The sequence below is a fragment of the Equus caballus genome, chromosome 18 (genome assembly GCF_041296265.1).
Source record: "Equus caballus isolate H_3958 breed thoroughbred chromosome 18, TB-T2T, whole genome shotgun sequence".
Lineage (NCBI taxonomy): Eukaryota > Metazoa > Chordata > Mammalia > Perissodactyla > Equidae > Equus > Equus caballus.
The window spans coordinates 34,243,821-34,256,945 of record NC_091701.1 but is presented as its reverse complement, the minus strand read 5'-3'; the positions used below and the strand labels follow the sequence as shown (position 1 = coordinate 34,256,945).

Below are 13,125 nucleotides of genomic sequence, written 5' to 3'. Positions count from 1 at the left end.
ATCCTAACAAACTGTGGTATGCAATAGAACACTACTTAGCAATAAAAAGCAATGATACAAGCAACAATATGAACAAATCTCAAAAGAACTGAGCTAAATGAAAGAAGCCAGACACAAAAAATGACATAAGCTATGATTCCATTTATATGAAATTCTAGGAAAAACAGAACTACAGTGATAAAAAGAAAAAGCTCGGTTATTGTCAGGGGCCAAGGGATGGCAGGAGACTATTGATTGGAGAGGCACAAGGTCACAATTTGAGGAGATAGAAATATTATATCTCATGTTTATGGTGGTGGTTATACGAATGTATACATTTATCAAAGCTCATTGAATTGTGCACCTAAATTTGGCAAATTGTATTTTGTGTAAATAGATCATAATATAGCTGATGGGCATAAACAAAATAAATTAATTAAGATAGAGAGGAGTGTGTATAACATGCTACAAAAAAAGTAGAGTGGGGAAGGGAAAAATAGAATATGTATATGCATTTATGTAGACTGTCTTTGGAAGGATATCCAAGACACTGGAAATAAGAGCTCCTGAGAAATAGAAATGGGTAGATGCAGAACTAGGACAAGAGAAAGAATATTCATAATACATCATTTGTAAATTCAGAGTTTTGTAAGTACAAGCAGATAAACTAGCCAAAAATTAAAATGAAAGCAAAAGAAAAATCTTTTTGACTAGACGAAGAGGCATGTAAGCAGCGCTAAAGATACTGTTGTTTAGGCAAAAAGCACAGGTTGCTTTCCCCCCGTAGCTAGAATGCCAATATCTGTCTAGCACGGCATTGTCTTCTATAGCACTTTTAAACTTGACCACCTGTAACTGTTAAATTGAAAAAAAAAAAAATCACAACTCTAATCATTTTTACCTTCTAGCCTTGCTCCTTCTGGTTTTGTAAGGCATCACTCATATACTGGAGCAGGTTTTCCTACTCCTGCCTGCAAGATGTGAATAAACTGTTGATGAAGCATACTTATCTGGTATATAAATACATTAGTAATGTGGAAAAAGTTGATTTCAAATACAACCAACCTTCTAGACCCAGCCTTCTGGGTTTTACCAAGGTCTCCTGCCTATGCACCCCACCAACCTCTGATTCTCTGTGACATTTAAATGCCCGATGCTATCTTATATTTTCAGATTGAATTTAGGGCAGGAGCTATGTCATACATCTTGAATAAACTCTTAGAAAGGGTAAAGTGTGGGATTCTATTGGGAAATGTTTTGATTGAGAACCCTTGAAAGAGAATGTTTAGCAGCCTTGTCCAAGAACATTCTGGTCATTTTGGATTAAAAAGAAACACAGCAAACACAAATTTAAGGTACAATTAAACAAGCAATTTTCATGCATGACATTATTCTAATGGACCCAAGTTTTCTTAGAATTGATTTATCTGGGGCCGGCCCTGTGGCTGAGTAGTTAAGTTCACGCGCTCTGCTCTGGCAGCCCCGGGTTTCACTGGTTCGGATCCTGGGCGCGGACATGGCACCGCTCATTAAGCCATGCTGAGGTGGCATCCTACATGCCACAACTAGAAGGACCCACAACTAAAAATACACAGCTATGTACCAGGGGGCTTTGGGGAGAAAAAGGAAAAATAAAATCTTTAAAAAAGAATTTATTTATCTTAGACTTCTGTTCAAAGCATACGCCTTAATATTTTAAGCAAATCTATGTTACGGCGTTCAAATATGGATACTTTCCACCAAAAATGACGACATAAGACATATTTGTGATTGCTGCAGTTAACATTTAATGTTTCTCGTTCTAAACTCTCTTCCCTTTACCCTTTTATCTTTTTACCCTTGAATTTACCATTCCTGAACAGCTCATTAATTAATATAGCTACCACTTGTAACATTTGAATGAGTTTGTCCAGTAGACGATGAGCACAGATGACATTTTCACTTTAGAAAGTCCAAATACTCTGAATGCCTATGTATTTCAGATGGTAATTTTGTAGAATAAAGTACTGACCTATGCCATATCATCCTCTAAGAATACAGGTTTAGAGTAGATAATATACATTTTTCCAAATATTCACAGGTATGTAATATAGTACAGTATTTATTATGATAATTTTTGGGCATAGATATTGTGCCAGTATTCTTTATTGCTTCTCAGCTCTAAGTACCTCATTGCCTGCCCTGTGAAAATAAAGACGTGCCCTTTAAAATTTATCCTTTACAGGTCTTTACACAATGTTATGCTTTGTCAGTAGAGGGCGCTGGAGAGGGGAGGTGCAGTGCAGGTAGGGGGAGGCTTTCTTTTCTGCTTTCAGTGTGCTTGTTCAGCAGGTTCCTGCAGTGCATGTGCCTTCTCTGGCACCCAGCTCCTGCAGTGCCACAGGGTCAGCAGCACCCAGCTTCTCCTGGCAGCCACCTCAGATGATTTTGGTAATGAAGGGTCTTCGGTGAGACATCTTTCTGTGAATACCTTTCCCTGGCCTGGTGCTTTCCAGCAAGTTCCATCAGTGCTGTACCACAATGACTTCTCTGCCACCCGGAGCCACTGTTACTCTCTTCAGCAAAGTCTGGATCGCAGTCCTGGGGTCACTCTTCTTAGGGTGCTCTATCTCAGCCCTAGGGGTTGTGGCTGTTCCATATAGCTGCTTATATCTCTTTATATGTTTACTTCCCACTATCCAATCGATTCTTGCTCCATTCCCCTGTAGTTAATAATTCTAAAATAAACTTTTTCTGTTCAAATTACTGTGTTATTTCTTTTTCCTGACTGGACCTCAACTGATGCAGATATAAAACATTTTATGGGGGCCAGCCCCGTGGCTGAGTGGTTAAGTTCACACATGGCTTTAGTGGCTCAAGGCTCATCAGTTTGGATCCTGGGCACAGACCTATGCACTGCTCATGAAGCCATGCTGTGGTGGTATCCCACATAGAAGAACTAGAATGACTTACAACTAGGATATACAACTATGTACTGGGGCTTTGGGGAGCAAAAAAAGAAGAGGGAAATTGTCAAAAGATGTTAGCTCAGGGCCAATCTTCCTCACATACACAAAAAAGCATAAAACATTTTCTATTTCTTAACTTTTGGCAGGTACTAAAAATGTTTATGATAGGCCATACCTTAACATTTTTTCCACTTGGCTTTATGATGTTTAAGCTAGTTATATTTCATATACCATATTTCATTCTAAATAAAAGGCTAGTATTAATCTATTTCTTCATTTACTTGAGAATCTTTATGTGCCAGCTCTGTTGCAGGGCCTGTAGATACAAGAGTAAGAAAACAAACAAGCAAGCAAACAAAGAAACAGCAAAAATCACTGTTCTCATGGAGCTTACATTCTAGTAGAGGACCAAACCAAGGCAAGTAATTAGAATATGTAATATGCTAAATAGTGTTGAGTTCTAAGGATAATAAGAAGGTAGAGAAGGGGATATGAAATTTTAGGGAGAAGATAATTGAAATAAAGGACTCAGGAAGACTTTACTGAGAATGTGACTTTTGAGGAAGATCTAAAAGCAGTGAGGAAGTGAGCCATGTGGCTATCTGGGGAAGAGTATCCCAGACAGAGGGAACAGCATGGACAAAGGCCCTGAGGCAGGAGTATGCTAATATGTCAAAGTACAATAAGGACACCAGCGTGGAGATGAAAGTGGAGGAGGGGTAAGGGGAAAAATAGGAGATGAGATGAGAGAGGTTGGAGGGCCCAGATGATGATGAGTCTTGGGTCTTCTAGGTCGTAGGAATGACTTTGGCTTTCCTTCTGAGTGACACAGAAGGCTATCACCATCGTCATCCTCAATACACTATTAAGTTCTTTTGTTTGTTTTTGAAGAAAAACGATAACTAAAATACTTGGTATTTTAGAATGGAAAAACAAAAGAACTCTTTGTAGTTTGTTTTGTAAGTGATCCCCATTCACTGCAGCAGGCATAAAATTTCAGAAAGCAATATAAAAATTAGTTTTGGCACTGTACTGTAGATTTAATTTTATTTTAAATGAACATCTTGATTTGATTAAATCTAATGCCATGTAACTTTTCCTTTGGCATCATGAAAATCACTGTGAGGTTATTGATACTTAGGGAAGTAATAGCCCTATTAAAATTGTTTGACAGTCAAATAAATGTTCAAAAACTATTTGCTGTATTTTATAAATACTGTTAAGGATGTGGCCCTTCCAATGGAGGCTCAAGAACCCTGTGTTTTTAGAGAGTGTACTTTTATACATTTAGGTTTTGTGGGATGTGATTTCTTCTAGTCGTTTTCTTTGCTGGGCATTTGTTCAGAAGGAAATTAAACAGCTGTAGATATATGTTTTAGAAATGTTAAAAGCAACACAAGACATGAAAACAATTTGTCTGAACAATGACAGAGCCTGGAAAAAATTTTTTTGAGGAGGATGAGTTATAAAGCTTATTCCTAAAAACCTTTTTTTTCAAAAAATGTTCTTCTAAAAATCTGAAATTAAATGTCATATTAAGTAAATACTGAGTATATACATATATCAACATCAGTACATTTGTCTTATTTTCAGAGAATGATATTGCCATAAAGGTCACATTAAATTATAAATAAGCATTATTTTACAGAAAAGAACTTCCCAAATCCACACATAAACATGACAGAGAAAAACAATAGAGAAAAAAATCTATAAATACATCTGAGCAGGTATTAAATTGAAAAACACTCAAATACAGTGGAATTATTAAAACATAAAGAAAACTAAAGTAGATATATAAAAGGATGCTAAATTGAATAAAGAAAATCAAGTTGTTTTTTAAATTTTTAAATTATGTTATTGAGGGGCCAGCACCGTGGCCGAGTGGTTAAGTTCACACACTCTGCTTTGGCGGCCCAGGGTTTCCTCTGTTCAGATCCTGGGCACGGACATGGCACCACTCATTAGGCCATGCTGAGGCAGCATCCCACATAGCACAACCAGAGGCACTCACAACTAGAATATACAACTATGTACCGGGCGGCTTTGGGGAGAAGAAGAAGAAAAAAAAAAGATTGGGAAGTTATTTTATTGAGGTCATATTGGCTTATTACATTGTGTAAATTTCAGGTATACATGATTATATATCAGTTTCTGTATAGACCGCATTGTGTTTACCACCAATAGTCTAGGTTTTATCTGTCACCATACATATGTGCCCCTTAACGCCTTTTGCCCTCCCCTCACCCTCTTTCCCTCTGGTAACCACTAAGCTGTTCTCCTTATCATGTGTTTATCTTCCACGTACGAGTGAAAGCATACAGTGTTTGTCCTTCTGTCTGGCTTATTTTACTTAACATGATACCTCAAGGTCCATCCATGTTATCACAAATGGCAAGATTTTGTCTTTTTTAATGACTGAGTAGTATTCCATTGTACATGTACACTACATCTTCTTCTTCTTTTTTTTTTTAAGATTGGCACCTGAGCTAACACTGTGGCCAATCTTTTTTTTTTTTTTTTTTTTTTTCCTGCTTAATCTCCCCAAATCCCCCCTGGTACATAGTTGTATATCTTAGTTGCAGGTCCTTCTAGTTGTGGCATATGGGACGCCACCTCAACATGGCCTGACGAGTGGTGCCATGTCCGCGCCCAGGATCCGAACCCTGGGCCGCCACAGCAGAGCGTGCGAACTTAACCACTCAGCCACACGGACCCATGCAACAGAATCGAGAGCCCAGAGCCCAACTCAAACATACATGGACAGCCCATTTGCGACCAGGGAGCCCGGCCCCTACATCTTCTTTATCTATTCATCCGCTGATGGGCACTTGGGTTGCTATCATGTCTTGGCTATTGTGAATAATGCTACGATGACCATAGAGATGCATAATCTCTTTGAATTGTTGATTTCATGTTCTTTGCATAAACACCCAGTAGTGGGATAGCTGGATCATATGGTATTTCTATTTTTAATTTTTTGAGAAATCTCCATACTGTTTTCTATAGTAGCTGCACCAGTTTGCATTCCCACCAGCAGTGTGTGAAGTTTCCCTAAGAAAATCAAGCTTTAAAAAATGTTCTCCAGGTTAACCTAGCAATTTACTCAAAAAAATTATCTGTGTAACTCTTCCTTTCCAACTATTTCCATAGATCTTAGAATATAACTATAATGTATTCTACACCCTGGTAGGAATGTTTGTAAATGATTCAGCCAAATCTCCAGAAGTTGTGATAACCCATCTCTGACCCTCTATATCCTCCTCTCACTGCACTACTGAGATATAGGGGAATCTATGTCAGTGATAACAGATGGCATCTAATATCACACTAAAGATTTTGCGCATCTGAATATTTTTTTCAGGAAAATCTTAGAAGATTTACATCTGTCATCATCACTATCATCATCATCAATAATAATACCTTACATCCTAGAGTGCATTATACTTTCCAAATTTACGTGTATTCTTCAATTTCCTATTTAAATTCCATTCATCCAGACTTCCAAAGGAAACAAAGAAAAAAGGGGAAGGAGTTCTGATATAGACCAAAAGCCTATGGAGGTGAGGAAAAGAGTAAAAAAGAAGAGAGTGAAAACAAATCATTAGCAAGGAGTAAAAATCTTTTAGATGTAGGCAGGAAAACATAGAAACACAGAAATGTTATACTAGCCTTAAATAATATCCACTTAAGATAGTTTCTCTGAGTTTAGAAAAATAGCTATCTTCTGTTCACTGCTGCTTCGTGTTTAGGCTTTGTCATCTAGAATTATACTTTAACTCCCCAAAATCTAAACCTCCATTAAACTGATTAAGAGATGTATTAGCTTTCTATCACTGCCATAAAAATTATAACAGGCTTAGAGGCTTAACGTAAATTTATTATCTTAGGGTTCTGTAGTTCAGAATCCAACATGGGTCTCATTGGGCTAAAATCAAGGTGTTAAAAGGGATGCATTTGTTCTGGAAGCCCTAGGGGAGAATCTCTTTCCTTCCCTTTTCCAGCTTCCAGAGGCCACTCACATTCCTTGGCTCATGGCCCCTTTCCTCCATCTTGAATGCTGGCAATATTGCATCTCTCTGATCTTGCTTTCTTTGACTATCTTTTTCTTATGCCTCCCTCATTCTCTTTTAAGGACCCTTGTGGTTACATTAAGCTTACCTGGGTAATCCAGGATAATTTCCTATTTTAAGGTCGTTAACTTAATCATATGTGCAAAGTCCCTTTTGCCACTTAAGATAACATATTCAGAGGTCCTAAGGATTAGGATATAGACATCTTGGGAGAGGGGCAATATTTTGCCTACCACATAAGGTTATATTAAAATTACAATCTCTGGGGCTGACTCCGTGGCCGAGTGGTTAAGTTTGCGTGCTCTGCTTTGGCGGCCCAGGGTTTCACCGGTTCGGATCCTGGGCGCGGACATGGCACAGCTCATCAGGCCATGCTGAGGTGGTGTCCCACATGCCACAACTAAAATATGCAACTATGTACTGGGGGGCTTTGGGGAGAAGATGGAAAAATAAAAAATAAAATCTTTAAAGTTACATTCTCTGACCACTATCTCCTGTCTCTCCAGTGTGTCCCCTTTCATACCCTGGTTCCACAATCCTTTGAGCCCTTGCGGGACCTTTGCTTTATCGAGTCTACCACTTTTTCATGTCCTTTCCTCAATGTCCTCTCTTCCCTCTTTATCAAACTAAATTCCATGGATTATCACTACAATCCCTCCTTTACTCACATCCTCTACTCCTTTGACCCTCTCTTGTCATTCTCACTTGGCAAAACCCCAACTCTGGTGACTCCAACTCTCCCCTAATCTGCTTTTGTCGTTGTCTAGCTGAACATGGCCAGAGGAAAAGACAGTCTCGCTGACCATTCTCCTATTAAAGTCCATACCATGAACTTCAAATGGGCCCTTGATGCTGCCTGGTAATGCCATGCTATTTTTCTGGTCCATTCACTTCCCACTTTCCTAGAAGACTATTTCATGCCTTCTCCTGTCTTGCCAAACCTCTTACATCTACTTCTCCATCTGTACTCTTGGCTCATGACTTGACTCTTTCTTCACTGAGAAATGCAAAACAAGCAGAAGAGAGCCCTGCAGATTCCCACTTCTCTCTCCACAGGTCAGCCTCTGTGTCCTCTCACTCTGTCTTCCTCCTAATGGATCTTTGGACTAAACTCCAGCAGTCATGATCTTGCATGCAGAAATGTGTCTTTATTTCTAGTAACTCTTAACTGATATCTAGCATTTCCTTCAATTGAGAATGTAGGTAGTAAACCATAGTAGCATTAACAAAACCTATGCTTTTGCCATCAATAGACATCATAAATATTTTTATATCATGAAACAGTTTTTGCAGTATCTCAGAATATTGTACACACATATATCACTACTTTGAAATTATAGTAGTTAGGGGCCGGCTGGGTGGTACAGCGGTTAAGTACACACGTTCCACTTCTGCGGCCCGGGGTTCGCCAGTTCAGATCCCAGGTGCAGACATGACACTTCTTGGCACACCATGCTGTGGTAGGCGTCCCACATATAAAGGAGAGGAAGATGGCCATGGATGTTAGCTCAGGGCCAGTCTTCCTCAGCAGAAAGGAGGATTGGCAGCAGTTAGCTCAGGGCTAATCTTCCTCAAAAAAAAAAAAAAAAGAAATTATAGTAGTTATATAGCCCCAGTGCTAGATCTTATTATTTGTAGCATTAATAAAGAAACACATGCATTAAGGTGTCACAGATTTTCTTTCAAAACATTTTTTTTCTTTTTTTTAAAGATTGGCACCTGAGCTAACATCTGTTGCCGTTCTTCTTTTGTTTTCTTCTTCTTCTCCCCAAAGTCCCCCAGTACATAGTTGTATATTCTAGTTGTAGGTGCTTCTGCTTGTGCTATGTAGGACATCGCCTCAGTGTGGCCTGATGAGCAGTACTAGGTCCGTGACCAGGATCCGAACTGGCAAAACCCTGGGCCACCAAAGCACAGTGCGCAAACTTAACCACTTAGCCACAAGGTCAGCCCCTAAAAGTTTTTGATAATTGTATTTCAATATAATATTAGGGTTTTTTTGCATGCCTATTATTTTATGCATTCAGAAACATTATTCTGAGAAGTGTCCATATGTTTCACCTATCAAGGGATTCATGGCATAAAAGAGGATTAAGAACCCCCTTCTAAGGAGGCACAATCCGTGCTCCTATCTAAAGCCAGTACGCACCTCTATTTGTGCACTAGATCCCATCTCCTCTCACCCACTGTGCCACGTGTACTCCTTTTGCCCCTCCAGATCTGTGCTCTGCTTTCTCCTCCTTGCTGTCGGCCCTGGAGCTGGTCTCTGTGGACAGCATCAACTAGGTTTCCTGTGTTCTGACTTCTGCTTGGGTTCAGACAATGGGAGGCACCAGCAGGACACAGAAGAGTGGGAGGAGGGAGAAGTTGGGTACTCATCCATAATTCCTCCCCACAGCTTTGGGCTGGCAGTAGCTTGGTTCCAGCTTTGATTGTGCAACCCTCTCCTGCAACCGAAGTTACCTCTCCGGATTCAGTAAACTGGTGGATTCTGAGTCACCATCTCTTGGGAGCTTCCCCTAAGTCAGCCCATACTTCCTTAGTAATTTCTTTGGTCTCCTTCTTTTGAGTGTGCCATCTGCTTCCTGCTAGGACCCTGACTACTACACAGACTCAAGGAAATGGCCTCAGCATCTCTCCCTTCTTTCAACCCAGTTCTCCTGACAGCTACCACTTCCTTGACAGCCAAACTCACTGTCTCCAGCCCTCTCCTCTAGATCACTCTCCAACACACTCTAATTGGACCTTTGCCTCCACATCACTGAAACTGCTCCGCAAGGTGACCAATGATCTTTGTGTTACTAAACCCAGTGACCACTCTCAGTGCTCATCTTCGTAGATCTACTGGCAGCATTTAACACAGTTGATCACTTTTCCTCTGTGATATATTTTCCATTTGGCTTCTAGGACTCCAAAGGATTTTCCTTCTAATTCACCCTTTGCTCCTTCTCAGTCATCTCTGCTGCTCTTCCTCTTCCAGGGTCAGTCTTTAGCTATTTTTTTTCCAGCTATATTTGTTCCATTAGTAATTTAAAAAGAAATGCTCTCTAATCTCTTTCTAAGATGTAGTTCACTAGTTTATCATGTATGTTAATTATTTTCTCTCTCCCTCAACCAGAACATAAGCTCCCAAGCCTAAGGATTTTTGTTTATTTGGTTCTTGGGTGTTTACCAAGTGTCTAGAACAGTGCCTGGCACATAAATTTTTGTTGAATTTAATTGGATGGTGACTATTGCCCTTCACATATACAGAATAACAACTGTGACTTTTTCCCTCTAAAAAAGCAAAGCCAGGTCCAGCCCCATGGCCTAGTGGTTAAGTTTGGTGTGCTCCACTTTGGCGACCTGGGTTCTGTTCCCGGGCACAGACCCACACCACTTGTCACCAGCTGTGCTGCGGCGGCAACCCACATACAACACAGAGGAAGATTGGCACAGATGTTAGCTCAGGACAGATCTTCCTCAGCAAAAAAAATATACAAATAAATAAAGCAAAGCCGTAAAATAAAAGGAATAAAAATCTAATCTTTTAGTGGGAATATTCATCCTAAACATAAAGGCAAGAAAAATGACCTCAGCAAAATCACTAAGTATGACAGCAAATAAAATTTAACCTTTAGTAAATTAAAAACATCATAAAAGTAAAAGGCAAACATCAAACTTAAAATTAAATTGCAACATATATGAAAGACATGGAATTATATACCTAATATACAATAATTTCTTACAAATCACTAAAAGATTATACAAGTAAAAAAAATGGGTGAAAGACCTATAAAAATAATCCACAAAAGAAATAAAACTGTCCAAAAAATATGTAAACCAACCATCGATCTCACTGCAAATTCAAACCACAGTGATATGTCTTTTTTGCTTATTAAAAAAGGGAATTCTGGGGCCCAGCACTGTGGCCGAGTAGTTAAAGTTCTGCATGGCCCACTTCAGCGGCCCAGGTTCATGTGTTCAGATCCTGGGTGTGGACCTACTCCACTCACCAGCCATGCTGTGGCAGTGTCACACATACAAAAAAAATAGAGGAAAACTGGCATAGATTTTAGCTCAGGGTGAATCTTCTTCAGCAAAAAAGAAGAAGAAGAAGAAGAAGAAAGAAATTCTATTTTAAATAATCTCTGATCCAATACTTCTCAATAATTCTACTTTTAGGACCTTATCCCAAATAATTAGAGAGCTGTACAAATGCATATGTTTAAGGATGTTTATTTAAGCAATAGTTATGAAAACAGCTTAAAATTCCCACAATAGAGACAGGCTTAAATAAAGTATAGAGCAATCATATCATGGAATATTTTACAGGTGTTCAAGATCACATTTTTGAAGAGTACTCAGTGATATGGGAAAATAATTAAGCTGTAAAGCTCAAGGTTAAAAAACCCAAAATATAAAACTGTACATAAAGCAGGATTCCAAAATTTCACATGCAAATACATATAGATATATATATACATATACTACAAGTCGAAAAATGACCGAAAGAAAAACACTTGCTGTTTTTATGCAGATGAATTATAAGAGATTTTATTTTTCTCATTTAAAGTTTACTGTATTTTCCAATTTTCCCCAAATTATCAGGTATGGTTTTCACATTTACAAAAATAATAAATAAATGTTAATAATAATACAAAACTGAGATCAAAGGGGTTCCAAAAGAGACAACCATAAACACTGAATGTCCTTTTTTTGTTTTATAAATGGGTAAATCTTCCAGCTAAAAAGCTTTTATTTCCCGTAGAAGTAGTGCTTGTATTTTTTCCTTGACTGGGTTTGGATGGGGGATCCACTGCCACGTACTTGATTTGGAAACCTCCTGCGGTCACCGAAGCATCGCTTAGAAACTTCAAAGTCATGACATTTCCTGGGGAAGAGAAGATTGCGGAAGAACAATGTTACTTTGCTTCAGTTTGGCTGACAATTCAAAGACTCATCCTTCTCAGAGGAGAATATCACAACTTGTGGGTAAGATCCCCAGAGTTCAGAGCAGGACTCTCAAGCAGAATCCAGCTAGAGTCTATAGATTCATTGCCAAGTGGAGCAGGGTGAGAGACTTTCCCATTTTTCCCTCTGGCCCTCTAATCTATCCTGTAGGAAATTTTGTCTATTCTGTTTTAAAAGGTGTTCACTGTAGAAGGGACATCCACGGAATTACAGAAGAATGGCAGGCAGTTCAACCCGTGAGGTATGGATGGATTATTTACTAAATGATGGCGGGGGCAGCAAGCTTTAACGTTTGTAAGAAACAAAGCCACAAAGTTAGATTCCTACTTTATACAGAGTACCTAACTACATTTTACCTGCATTAAAGACCAAAACATGTTAAAAATTTAAAGGAAAAGCCTTATTATATAAAATAAAATATAGGAATATTTTTCTTCTTTGGGAGAGAAAGGCCTTCTTAATCCAGATCACAAATCCGCAAGTAATTACTAAAAACCCCCTTATATATTGAATGCTAATGTGTATCAGGCACAGCTTTAAGTGTGTTTCATCTACAAACTCATTTATTCCCCTCAGCAACACTATGAGGTGGATACTATTAAAATATTTATTTTATAGATGAAATTGAGGCACAGAGAGCCTAAGTAGCTTGCCCAAGGCCACAGAGCTAAATTGGCAGAACCAGGTTTGAGCCTGGGCAGTCTGGCTCTAGAGTTCTTTCTCTGATCCACTACACTTTTCTCAGACTTGGATGAGTTGCCTAAATTAAAAAAAAAAAAAAAAAAATTTTCTTTGCAGATTATTCAGCTGGTTAAAACACAAATTGGCACTGTAAGGCTAGTGCTATCTTGACTGCATCGATCAACATTTAAAAACGCACATCACTTGTGGCTCCAAAATTTCACTTCTAGGAATCTACTTTAAAAAAAAATAGCACTACACAGTAGAGGTTTAAAAATGTCCTGTGAAACAGTGAATAGCAAAAGAAAACAAAATCAGAAGCAACCATCTTTAGGATGTTAAATATTGGTAGATGACAAATTATGGCACATCCACACAGTGACCTATTAGGCAGCCACTAAAAAGAATTAGAATGATCTATATATTGTGCTCTGATTTGGAAATATGTCCATGGTCTCCACATATATAACATTTGTAGAATACAGGAAAACATC

At 38.7% G+C, this 13,125-nt stretch overlaps 1 protein-coding gene across 2 annotated transcripts in view; it reads right to left on the bottom strand.

Moving 5' to 3' along the window:
- Positions 1 to 11,199: 11,199 nt before the first annotated feature.
- Positions 11,200 to 13,125, bottom strand: part of TNFAIP6 (TNF alpha induced protein 6) — a 33,259-nt gene continuing 31,333 nt past the window's right edge. Inside the window, exon 6 of one of the 2 annotated variants that reach the window (XM_070240557.1) lies at positions 11,200 to 11,870. In XM_070240557.1, the coding sequence (XP_070096658.1) occupies positions 11,701 to 11,870 (170 nt within the window). In that variant the 3' untranslated portion in view covers positions 11,200 to 11,700. The remainder of the gene's footprint in view (positions 11,871 to 13,125) is intronic. The other variant, NM_001081906.3, reaches the window with a different exon arrangement.